This window comes from Mesoplodon mirus, assembly GCF_964341445.2.
Source record: "Mesoplodon mirus genome assembly, chromosome: 6".
In the NCBI taxonomy this organism is placed as follows: Eukaryota; Metazoa; Chordata; class Mammalia; order Artiodactyla; family Ziphiidae; genus Mesoplodon; species Mesoplodon mirus.
The window spans coordinates 115,245,876-115,259,028 of record NC_138982.1 but is presented as its reverse complement, the minus strand read 5'-3'; the positions used below and the strand labels follow the sequence as shown (position 1 = coordinate 115,259,028).

Sequence of the window (13,153 nt, the reverse complement as noted above, 5' to 3'; positions counted from 1 at the left end):
TTTGAAACAAACTAATTAAACAAGTAATTAAAGTAGGAGACATACATTATTCAGAATGCATTTCTATGATGCACTGATTCAGAATATTAAAATGAGACACAATGTACTCTTTTCAAATGACCAACCACTGACTAGGCTTGCTGCATTGTCAAGGGACCTACATAACCTAAGACTTCAGAGACTAAATAAGGATTGCGGATGGCGAAGGAAATGTATAGTGGAGAGAAATGGAATACTGTCCTTCTTAAACTTTAAAATATGTAAAACACAAAACACAACAAAAAAACCCATTTGCCCCAAGGAAATGTATAAGACAGATTTTCATAAATGACCCAAAACCAACCTGATAATCTTCCTGAGTCCAACAGAAAGAATGAAGGTATCATACCAGCATGCTTGACAATTTTGGATTCAAAAATGTGCTTTGGACTTTGATAACTGACCAATCAATATGACTGAGCTCTTTTTATCTTGGAATTTTTTCTATTAAAAGAGTACATAGTGAATTCAGAGAAACTGGAAAACTGTCTAAAAATATTCTTGGTAAGCTAATCCAAAAATATAATTGAAGTGGATATCCTAACCCAGGATATAACACACTTCCATATCAGAATTATAGGAATGGGAAGGCACTTTCGATAAATCTGTCACCTTAACAGTTTTAATGTCCCATGGAAGGAAACAATGGAAGACATTTTTATAACATATAAATAAAATTGCTCTTATTATATGAAAAAATCTAAAACCTAAAAACTTTACCTGAGATAATAAAGTCATAATTTTAGGGAAAAATCCAAAACAACTGTAGTGGAACTAGTATAAATTCTTCATTAGAGAGATGCTCTGATCTCCTGACATAGGCAATTTATGTGAAATTCCATAGATAGTTTTTTAAATGAATAAACATAAAAATAAAGTTCATTTTTCATTATTAAACTTTAAAATTCTGAATATTAGTTTAAAATATTTTAAGTCACAAATATTCAGAAGACAACTCTAAGGGGCTTCCCTGGTGGCGCAGTGGTTGAGAGTCCGCCTGCCGATGCAGGGGACACGGGTTCATGCCCCGGTCCGGGAAGATCCCACATGCCGCAGAGCGGCTGGGCCCGTGAGCCATGGCCGCTGAGTCTGCACGTCCGGAGCCTGTGCTCCACAACAGGAGGGGCCACAACAATGAGAGGCCTGCGTACCGCCAAAAAAAAAAAAAAAAAAAGACAGCTCTAAGAAATTGCCTGATTAAACAAAACCGGTTGCCAGAGTGACTAAATTTTGGATGCAACCATTTGCAAAGCTGGATGTGTCATGTTCAAAGTTTTATGCACCAAAGATTTTTCACAAGCTGGAGTCACACTTCAATTTGTCCCTCATTTATCATGCAATAATAGTTTTTGGCATTCAATCTGAGAAAAACAAGAAAGCAAGAAAGTGAAATCAGCAACTGTGCATTTTCACTCCACGCTTCCAATTCTCTTCCATCCTTGGTTGCTGGTGTGAAATCTGTTAATACCGTGGAGGTGTATTAGAAGGCTGGAGTTTGAAACTTGTCAGGAGTGTTTCAGATACTCCCTGGATGAAAAATATAAGCCAATAATTCCTTTGCTTAGAATTGTTTAATATTTTCTACATTATCTGTTGAGTTTGGCTAAAATCAAATTAGAGGCCCCTCCTGACAAGTATGAAAAAATAATGCTAAGTGTTTTAGTGCACTGGAGTTTTTTATAAGACTCTACCACCTGTGTTCCCTTGATTATAAGAATGAACGAATATTTATTTCCAGATATTACTTGAATTAGTAACAGAGTGTTTCCTTATAACTGATTATAATAAAGTCCAGTAACAGAGTGGTTTACAATTCATAGTCTTGTTATATTTAGAAACAATCCAATATCTGGGGATTTATTCAACTTTCTATATCTTTAGAGTTCTTTGATATTTGCATCATATTTAGCTTCATCCTCACTTCCTTATCCTATCCTAAGCCAGTTTAATGATGTTGTTTCTCTGTTATTGATTTCTTCCTGGTTAACACTGGGTAGTTTACAAAAATAAAGCAAGAAAAGAGGACCAGGGTTGATTGTCAGGCTACACCATCTGTCATGTGTCTTTAGGCAAGTTCCTTAAATTATCTAAGTCTCGGTTTTTTACCTGTAACATGAGTATAATAATACTTGTTCTAACCAGCTCAGGGGATTGCTATGAAGATATAAATGGAATAATAAATATTCGTGTACTTTGCTAATTGCAAAAAGCTAGACAATTATATGAATTGTGATATCACAATTGATCCTTTTCTATAAAATAATAATATGTAAATCAGAGGTAAAAAACTTCATTAAAACAATTTTATGTTTTTAGGTAAAGACAATGAAACATTTTGGTGTTGTCACAGATTAGAATAAAATACTGATGAAATGTTCAAAGTTACCCAAATTAAAATGCATAGTACATTTAGCAGTCAACACTAAGTTTAGGATTTATGAGAAAAACTTCAAAAAGAGTCTAATATCTCACATTTGGATTATTAAAATTAATTATCAGGTAATAAAATAGGATGTGTAAGACACAGAAATATGATTTAAAGAAAGTAAGTGCATGGACTTTGTAGTCAGAAGGACGTAGCGCTGTAAAAAGAAAATGTTCCATATTTGTGCTCTCCAATACAGAAGCCAAGAGCTTCAAGTGGCTACTGAGCACCTGAGTGTGGCTGGTGTGATTGAGGAACTGGATGTGTAGCTTTATTTAATTTTAAGTAATTTTGATTCAAATTTAAATAGCCTCATGTGGCAAGTGCCTACCATACTGGACCGTGCAAACTTTTGTTTTGGTTTTTCTGTTTTATTTTTAACATCTTTCTTGGAGTATAATTGCTTCACAATGGTGTTAGTTTCTCCTGTATAACAAAGTGAATCAGCTATACATATACATATATCCCTATATCTCCTCCCTCCTGCATTTCCCCCCTCCCACTTTCCCTATCCCACCCCTCTAGGTGGACACAAAGCATCGAGCTGATCTCCCTGTGCCATGCGGCTGTTTCCCACCAACTATCCATTTTACATTTGGTAGTGTCAAACTTTTGTTTTAAATCTCAGTTCTACTAGTTAGTATCTGAAGGATCTGGGTATATCTTTTCACCATTCTCTGCCTCAGTTTCCTCATCTGTAAAATAAGAAGTCAGACTTGAAATTATTGAACTGTTTAAAGTTCTTAGCATAATGCCTGGCACAAAGGAGGCATTGAATAACTTTGCAAAAGCCAGGACATGGAAACAAACTAGGTGTCCGACGACAGATGAATGGATAAAGAAGACGTGGTACATATATACAATAGAATATTACTCAGCCATAAAAAGGAATGAAATTGGGTCATTTGTAGATATGTGGATGGACCTACAGTCTGTCATACAGAGTGAAGTAGGATAGAAAGAGAAAAACAAATATCGTATATCAATGCATATATGTGGGATCTAGAAGAATGGTACAGATGAACCTATTTGCAGGGCAGGAATAGAGATGTAGATGTAGAGAATGGACATGTGGACACAGTGGGGGAAGGGGAGGGTGGGACGAATTGGGAGATTAGGATTGACATGTATACACTACCATGCGTAAAACAGATAGCTAGTGGGAACATGCTATAAAGCACAGGAAGGTCAGCTTGGTGCTCTGTGGTGACCTAGATGGGTGGGATGGGAGGGGTGGGAGGGAGGTCCAAGAGGGAGGGGGTATAGGTATACATATTGCTGATTGACTGCATTGTACAGCAGAAACTAACACAACATTGTAAAGCAATTATACTCCAATAAAAAAATAATTTCTTATTATAAGTATCAGTATAGTGGTGATGGTGGTGGTAGTGGTACAGATATGAGTGTAACAGATGATATAACCCTGTTAGAGCAGGGTTTATAAAAGTTTACCTAGTTTTCCACATGTTCAATGAAAGATTTAAAGACCCTAAAAAATGAGGGTATTTCATCAGAAGTAATATTTTTTGTCACCTCAAGAATAATAATCATAAAGTCTATGTTAATACATATAAAAATATTCATAAAATAATTTTAAGTGAAAAAGAATACAGAATAACATACACACCCTGACTGGTTTAAGTATGTAAAATTCACATCTAAAAACCAGCAAACATCAGAGTCATATATCACAATTGCCATCAGTTTGTAAACATATCTCAAACACCTATGAGTTAGGCTGTAAACTGTTACCTCATTTCAGCAATTAGGGAGCTGAAACATTGAAAGTTCATGTGACTCGTCCAAATCAAAGAGTTAGTCATTGGTAAATAGCTAGTAATTAGAAAGTTAATGCTCTTTCCACTGTATATCAATAACTTTTGAGAGATTAATGCAAGTGATTTTAGATTTTATACATCGTTTAATCATCACTAACTACTTCTTACTTTCTAGTAATTAAGATACGAAACATTTTCAATTAAATAGGTTATATGAATTTCTATGTTCCTGTGTCAAACGGGATTTGGGGTAGGCCTCAGCTACAGAAAAACAACATTTCAAAGACAACTGCTACTCTACCATATTCTGTGTCTCATGTTTTATTCTGCCTTTGCCTTTGTTCTGTTTGCAAACAGTAAAGAAAGAAAGTCGAGAAACTAAAGTCAAATAGTTTCCAGAAAATACTCTGCCTATTACCTCTTCTCTTGACTTGATTTGGTAATATGTAAAAACTGATATTATCAGCACTCACAATAAGTACAGTTTACCTATGAAGAATGAGTCCATAGTTGTAAGTTGTTTGTACAATATTGATGGACTCCAAAATAAAGAAAACAAAACTAAAAATACAGTACCACCACAGCAAACACAAAACCACCTTAAATCTCCCCAGAGACTGTAAGATGAAACTTTTAGAAGTGAATTGGCTACTAGGGATGAATCCCAAATCCACAAATTTAGGAGTTTTGTTTTCATTTTAGTTTAGCAAAAGTTGACATGCTTGATCTATGCTCACAAATATAACCATTCATGATAAGGCCATGTCAAAAGGCACTTAGAAAGTTTTGCTTTCAATTATGAGAATAAGAGATATTTGAAAATATTTTATTATAGTTTTCTTTGGCCTTTTTAAATGTATATCCTTACATACAAGTTGCTTTATAAAGTTGCAATCATAAACATATGTACAAATCTATGTTCTACTTTTTCTATATATTGATTATATTAATCATTATCAAATTCATTACATGGTCTTCACAATCATCATTCAATAGCTCTAATGTATGTAAGAAACTGTAAACACATTTTAGGTCATTCTAACGTATTGGGGCAGTAGATATATAATATATATCATAGACAGTGTTAAGAGTGTGGACTTTTGAGTGAGACAATCTTAATTTTGAATTCTGACTTAACCAACAGCTAGCTGTTCAATCTTTCCTTCTTTGTTTCATTCACTTATTCAAAAAATATCCATTGAGAGTCTACCATGTGTCAGACCTTGGTGGATGCTGGGTATATATTTAACTTGATTGGACAGATAAATTCCTTAAATTGGAAGACTCAGGTTGTTAAGATGTTAATTCTCCTTAAATTGTTCAATAATTTAAGTGGAATCAAAATTAAAATTCTGATTTTTTTTGTTTGTTTAGGATGTTAAAATGTGTGTGTGTATGTGTGTGTGTGTGTGTGTGTGTGTGTATTATGTGTATGGAAATTGAAAAGTTGATTTTAAAATTTATTTTAAAATGTAGAGGACCTCTAATAGCCAACCCAAAACAAGAAAAACAAAGTTGGAGACTTACACTACTATAGTAAGTGTGTAAGACTTACTATAAAGCTATAATAATTAAGACCATACATACTTGCATAAAGAAATTAATGGAATATAATAGAGAGAATAGAAGTAGGCCACTACATGTATGCTCATTTGAATTATGATTAAGATACCACTGCAATTCAGTGGGGAAAGTACTGTCTTTTCAATAAGTGATGCTGAAACAATTAGTATCCATATAAGGGAATAAAAGGAATTTTGACCCTTATTTTACACTATACACAAAAATTAATTCAAGATAGATTAAAAACTTAAATCTCACAAGTACAGACAATAAAGATTCCAGAAAAAACACAGGAGAATATTCTCACAGTCTCAAGGTAGATTAGGGAACTAAAAGCACCACATATAAAAGAAAAAATAATACATTGGTCCTCATTAAAATTAGTTACTTAAGCCTTAAAATCATCATTAAGAGAATGACTGGGAAGAAATATTTATAACACATATATTGGACAAAGACTTGTATCTGGAATACATGAGAAAATGAAAAAAAAGGGAGAGAGAGAGAGAAATGAGTATATGCATCCACCAAAAGGCAAACAAGATAACTGAGTGCACATGCCCACCCATAGACTTATACAGAAATATTTAGCTTTATTAATAAAAGCCCTAAACTGAAAACAACCCATCAATAAAAGGTCCATAAATAAATTGTGAGCTATTTATACAATGGACTACTATACACCAACAAAAAAGAATGTATATATGTTTATTTTATGTATATATGTATATATACATATGTGTATACAGGTACTGTGCATCTTTTGAAAGTTCATTTTAAGCCACTTTGCTTTTATGAAAGACCTACATTAGTACGTGTGCCCACTAATCAAAATAAATCTGAAGTGGATTTTCATTTTTATGAAAAGAGGAAATTGCTTCTTCACTTGATGCCATTTCTTTGGCTTACAAAATGTTTCATAGGAATGCTGTACTTTCAGAGAGCAGGGAAACCTGTTATATACACATATGTATATATTTTTTATATATTTACATGCTTACTTATAGTTTCTTTTCTTCTTACTACTCTCCATCTTATGGTTTGGAGATTTTCTCCATTACTGCATTTTTATAATATATTTGGCATTAATTAATCATGCTTAGAAGAGTTGATAAATAGAACAAAACCACATTACTAAGAAAAACTTACTCATCGTGAATTGTGAGTTGGATTTGTCAACAATTCATCTTATCTCCTTAATACGGAGGAAAGAAAAAGGACGATATTTTACACTAAGAGATTTTAAAATAACTTCACATGTTCCAAAACATGGACACAGTCCACACAGTAAAACTACTCAGTGTAAACTTTCCTTGTATAATTGCTAGGCTTTTATGAACGTAATTTGATGCTAGAAGTTTATAGTATAGCCAAGTTAAAATAAGAATGGTTTTACATTTAATCATTGTACCTTCATCCTTTTCATATTACACCAAAATTGCTGTAAGAAAGGATACAAAGTTGAAAATAAATGCATTTACTGGCACTCTCTTTAGATCCTAAGCCAAACTTGGATATTTTGAAATAAAATGTTCTACTTTACCATCGGTAACTTCCAAATATGCTTTTGTGATGATACTTCCGGCAACATTTAAAGTCTGGCAGATATAATAACCAACATCAGATCGCTGGACATTAGTAATAGTGAGGTCACCAGTCTGGGAGACTGAAAAACGGCTGGATGATTGTGGTGGCTGATATGAGAAAAGCAGATTCTAGAACCCAGAATTTGGGAGGAAAGAATAACAATAGGTTAGTTGCTAGTTTCCAACATGTTGGCATATATATACATATATTTACAAATAGATGTATAAACTTTTACACACACACAAACACACATACTTGTGTATGCAAATAAGCTAAATATCCTCTAACACATACCCAGATATAGATGTGCACACACATAAACATATAAATGCACAAGGTTTAATGATCTAGCCTTAAATAGGGTTATTTGAAATTTTAAATGAATTCTAAATATGGATATATGCCTTTATAATTTCAATTTCAAACAATACTAGATATAAAAGGATGTTAGATACCATTAGAATTAAAAGTTTTACATATTTAACCAAAACAAAGTCAAAAGCTTTGTTTCACATAGATGTGCCTATTAGGATTCTAAACCCTAGGTCTTTTAATGTATAAAAACAACATTAAAATTTAAACACATTCTGACAAATTAAGTTTAAGAATATCATTTAGGCACCATTATAACTATGTTTGTTACCTGTCCATTATAAAAGTTCACTGATCTATCAAATTGTTAACATTTTCTAGTTTTTCTGGTTAAATGGTGAGCACATCTATTACAAATTTTTAATCAAATACTGAATTTAAGAATTCATAATGGAGTTTTATTTTTGCAGAAAGTTATCTTAAAAACAAACTCAAGACAAAATGTGATGTTATTCTGTGGTACAAATTTCTCTCTATGAATCAAAATATCATGCTCATTGGAGAGAGTGCATATTTCATGTAAAAAACACATCATGTCATTGTTTTTCATGAAATAAAGAATATCAACATTTCTTCTAATCAAATAAATTTGATACTTTTTAAAAGTTTAGGTACCTTTTAACATCTGTCATTTACAAAGGCTTAACTACTATTGCTTGGAAATGTGTCCAATGACAAAATTTTAGGTAACAGTGAGTTATATCATTAAATCAAACCAAGCCAAATCAAAATTATTTCAAAGTTTGATTAGATGACAATGAATAATTTATTTAAATAACTAAATGAATCATTTAAATATTACTCTACTAAGAAGAACTGCTCGTGGATTTACTATTATCGCTACACAGGTATTCTTATATAATACACTTTCAATTCTTCCTGTTCTACTAAAATATTTTGGTTTTTTCTTGTCTTTAATTTGCTGTCAGCAAATTTAGTCCTTCGAGGCCAAATGAAATGTATTAGAACCAACTGAGGTATTAGAACTTAAATGACAGCCTCTGTACCATAGTCAAGTTGATATTTGCCTACCAAAGTGAAAATTATAGTGAACTTGATGGCATTGCATACAAATGATTAGTGAGTGCAGTCAGTAAACTACCTGTGTGCTATTTGTATGAACACAGTAGAAGCAAGATCATAAAGCAACACACCCAAGGTTGATTTAAGCAAAAAATAAAAGAGGTTAGGAATAACTGTATCAAAAATGAATGAGAATAATTATTTACAAGTATCAGAAAAAGTAAAGGGAAATGTGTACATTTACTGAAGAACTGAAGTCACTAAGAGATGAGAAAAAATTTGTGTTTTGGCCATCATCAAAAAATCTACAAACAATAAATGCTGGAGAGGGTGTGGAGAAAAGGGAACCCTCTTGCACTGCTGGTGGGAATGTAAATTGATACAGCCACTATGGAGAACAGTATGGAGGTTCCTTAAAAAACTAAAAATAGAACTACCATACGACCCAGCAATCCCACTACTGGGCATATACCCTGAGCAAACCATAATTCTAAAAGAGTCATGTACCACAACGGTCATTGCAGCACTTTTTACAATAGCCAGGACATGGAAACAACCTAAGTGTCCATCGGCAGATGAATGGGTAAAGAAGATGTGGCACGTATATACAATGGAATATTACTCAGCCATAAAAAGAAAAGAAATTGAGTTATTTGTAGTGAGGTGGATGGACCTAGAGACTGTCATACAGAGTGAAGTAAGTTAAAAAGAGAAAAATAGATACCGAATGCTAATACATATATATGGAATCTAAAAAAGAAAAAAAATGGTTCTGAAGAACCTAGGGGCAGGACAGGAATAAAGATGCAGACGTGGAGAATGGACTTGAGGACACAGGGAGGGGGAAGAGTAAGCTGGGACGAAGTGAGAGAGTGGCATGGACATATATACACTACCAAATGCAAAATAGATAGCTAGCGGGAAGCAGCTGCATAGCACAGGGAGATCAGCTCGGTGCTTTGTGTCCACCTAGAGGGGTGGGATAGGGAGGATGGGAGGGAGATGCAAGAGGGAGGGGATATGGGGATATATGTATACATATAGCTGATTCACTTTGTCATACAGTAGAAACTAACATACCATTGTAAAGCAATTATACTCCAATAAAGATGTTAAAAAAAATCTAAAAAAAAAACTATTTTAAACTTTCCTATTATTTTTAAAGTGAAAGTGTTTCAAAATTCCCTCTTTAATAAGCTGAAGCCTAATAGTGAACTTAATTTTTAAGACCACAGATCTCTATATTCTAGCTTCAATATATATAGAAAATTCTGGTTTATAAAAATGTATAGAGAGTAGGACTTGATAGCAAATGGTGACTACATAATAGAGTTTTCAAAGAGTTAGAATATACTGAACTATATCCAATAGGACATCTATGTTAAAGAGACTTTCATATAGTTTGATGAATCTTTAATTGATAGAGATATGATAGATAAAACATAAAGAAGCAAAGAAGACACTTCAGATTCCTGGTGCTCTCAGAAAAATTGCGTTAATTATCATCTTTGTTTTAAATGTGTGTAAATCTCTTTTAACATATAATTACAAATCTCTGAATAATAAAAGTTATAACAATAAGTTGAGAAAAAAGTAGTTTTAAAAAAATGTGGCTTAATTGGAAATAAAGGTAAATTTTATACGATAAAACAATTACTATTCTACATACCACCCTGTGTACCAAAACTAGGCAGGGAAAGTTTGAGAATTAAAACAAGGTAGGAAATTTTGTGTTTTCTTTTATTGCTGAAATGATTAGGTTACTCAGAGATTTCTCAGTTCTCTTAAAGCGACAGCTATGTGACTAAATAATTTGTTGCTTTTTGTTATATATCTGGCACTCATCTTTACTGATTGAAATATTAGAACAAGGTCATACCTGACTCCCCTCTCTCCTCCAGAAGATAGCTGGTTGAGGATTTCCAGTTGCTTCACACTGGAAAGTTACAGTTCGTCCCAAGGCAACAACCTGGTCACGGGGTTTCACAACAAAATGTGGAGGTTCTGAAGGAGATGAAACAAATTACCCTGAATCAAAAGCATGGAGTCATTGTCCTATTTGAGACAATTTGCTGATATCCCAAGTGCTGCTGTTATTTTATACCAGTTGTTATGTACTCTATAGATATACATAATGTATAAATTATCATCCTTAACCTAAATGAAGCTAAATTAAGTGCACATTCATAGAGTGGAATCGTGTAGTTCTGTAAAGAGATTTTTTTCTTTTTAATTACTTGACCTTCTAAGATTAACTACCTTATTAAAAAGAATTCTTGAACTACAATTTGACCCTTTACATTCAACGTATGCCTGAAATTCGTATGAATAAATATATTTTCTTATTTAGAGCTGCTTAAAGGTGCATGGATATTAATCACAGACACAAGGACCTCCTGATGTAGGTAGGCCCTAAAATTAATTTAACTCAAAAGCTCCCGAAATGCTACCATGAAAATTATAACCATTTAAAATCTTCAGTCCAATTACTTGAATAGAAATGAATTTAAAGCAATAGTGGAGTCGAATGCCTCTTTCATTTACATAGGCAAGGGCATGTTCAAACAGAATATATATGGAAATGAGGGCAAATTTGAAACATCTGCTCATCCTGACATTATAAATACTGCCAGCTTTGCCCAAACTGTTTGATTTATACAGGCTTAAATGGCCACTTCATCCAGCAGTAAATAGAGTGTCAGAAAATTGTGTCAGTTACATTGAAAACAATGGCAGCTGAAAACATGAGGTGTGCTGATGGGGTCACTCGCTGAAAAAAAAAATTTAAAGAGTTTATTTTGGGGCTGTGCTTTATGATTGGAAAAAATGTGCACTGAACGTAAGTCTTTCTACCTACTGTTTACACTTTTCAAATTCATTTGTTATCAGCTGTCTGAAACGCCTAATTATTCTCCTTTCTTGTCTCAGATCAAATTGAAGTGAACGTTTCAAGCCAGACATTTAACAGTTTATACAGGATAATCCACTTTTTAAGACTGTTCCATTATTTCTAACCTTTTCCTTAAAAGTACTTTTAGTTACTTATGTCAGTCACTTAGGATAACTGCTTAAAGTGAATATGAATCAAAAAGTATGTTCAGATTATGTCCACAAGTGCTACTGCTCTGCTCATGAGAATATGACTTCTTTGTCAATGAAGATGAGTATTTGAAAGGGTACATTTTTCTCTTGCTAAATATTTTCTGGTCAATTGTATCTGAGACATATATACAAATATTTATGATATATAATATATAAGTTTAGTAACTTTACACATTTGTATGTATACACATATATACATGTGTGTAAAGTGGAATATAAAACCCCTTTAAAAAAGGAGATATGTAAAACAACTTGCATGGTCACAAAACTGAAGAAAGCAATTAGATCTCCTAACTTCTAGATTAATGTGCTTTCTTCTATACTCCCTTTTTATTTTTAATTGAGGTTTAGTAGAAATTATACCATTTGACTAGAAAATTATAGGAGACCTGAAAAATCAGGTCAAATGCCTTCAAATGTCCTGTAACTTCTAGGGAAGAAAATACAAAGTTAGGAGAATAAGTTTAGGTTCAATTTGGTAATGCTGACGCTCTAGCTTATAATTTTTTTAAACTCTGATTGTAATTGACTGGTTTACTCATGACTTTGGCAAGCACTATCATTATCCAGGTATAATAACAGGCATGTTCATCATTGCCTGAGGATTTTCCTCCACACACATCCATACAGGAGCATTTGATTCCTTAGTTAAGGGTTGGAATAACTGACATAGAAATCAGACCAAGAAATTGAAAGGACTGACTGGATAATAAACCAAATCCAGAAGAGAGTTTGGTTTGTTTCAATGAAAGAAACCCAAATGATTAATTAAGTGAATGGGAAAATATGACTTTCCAATATATGCAGGGAATTTGAGTAGGAAAATCTAAATGTTCAAATCACTTAGACAAGAAAAACTTCGGGTGGTCTCTTTTCTAAATCTCAGAACCATGTCTAATAACATGTGCCAGAATCCATGTTTCTTTTATAAAATGCCAGCTCTCCTCAAACCTCAAAGACGTATGTGGGAACAAGGGATACAAACCCTTATGCAAACTACATTTATCCTGCAGCAATCCTTCCACACAGGATATTTGCCTGGAAATGAATTTACTATATCTTATAGGCATATCCTCCAGCCAACAGCAACAATGACATCAGCCACGAGGCATGTCTTAGAAAAAATCCTTTCCTACATGTATGTTAAATATTAGATATAGACATATCTCTAAGAAAAAATTTAAATGGATTAAATATGCCTTTTTCAATCTTCTATCACCATCACTTATCTATTTAGATTGAGAAGGCCAATCACCATATG

The 13,153-nt window shown here is 33.1% G+C and overlaps 1 protein-coding gene across 1 annotated transcript in view; it reads right to left on the bottom strand.

Moving 5' to 3' along the window:
* The window catches only part of ROBO1 (roundabout guidance receptor 1), a 402,854-nt gene that overhangs the window by 81,868 nt on the left and 307,833 nt on the right, over positions 1-13,153 (bottom strand). The window contains exons 7-8 of the mRNA XM_082624948.1: positions 10,670-10,794; positions 7,352-7,523 (exon numbers count right to left, since the gene is read on the bottom strand). Coding sequence (XP_082481074.1) covers positions 7,352-7,523; positions 10,670-10,794 — 297 coding nt within the window. The remainder of the gene's footprint in view (positions 1-7,351; positions 7,524-10,669; positions 10,795-13,153) is intronic.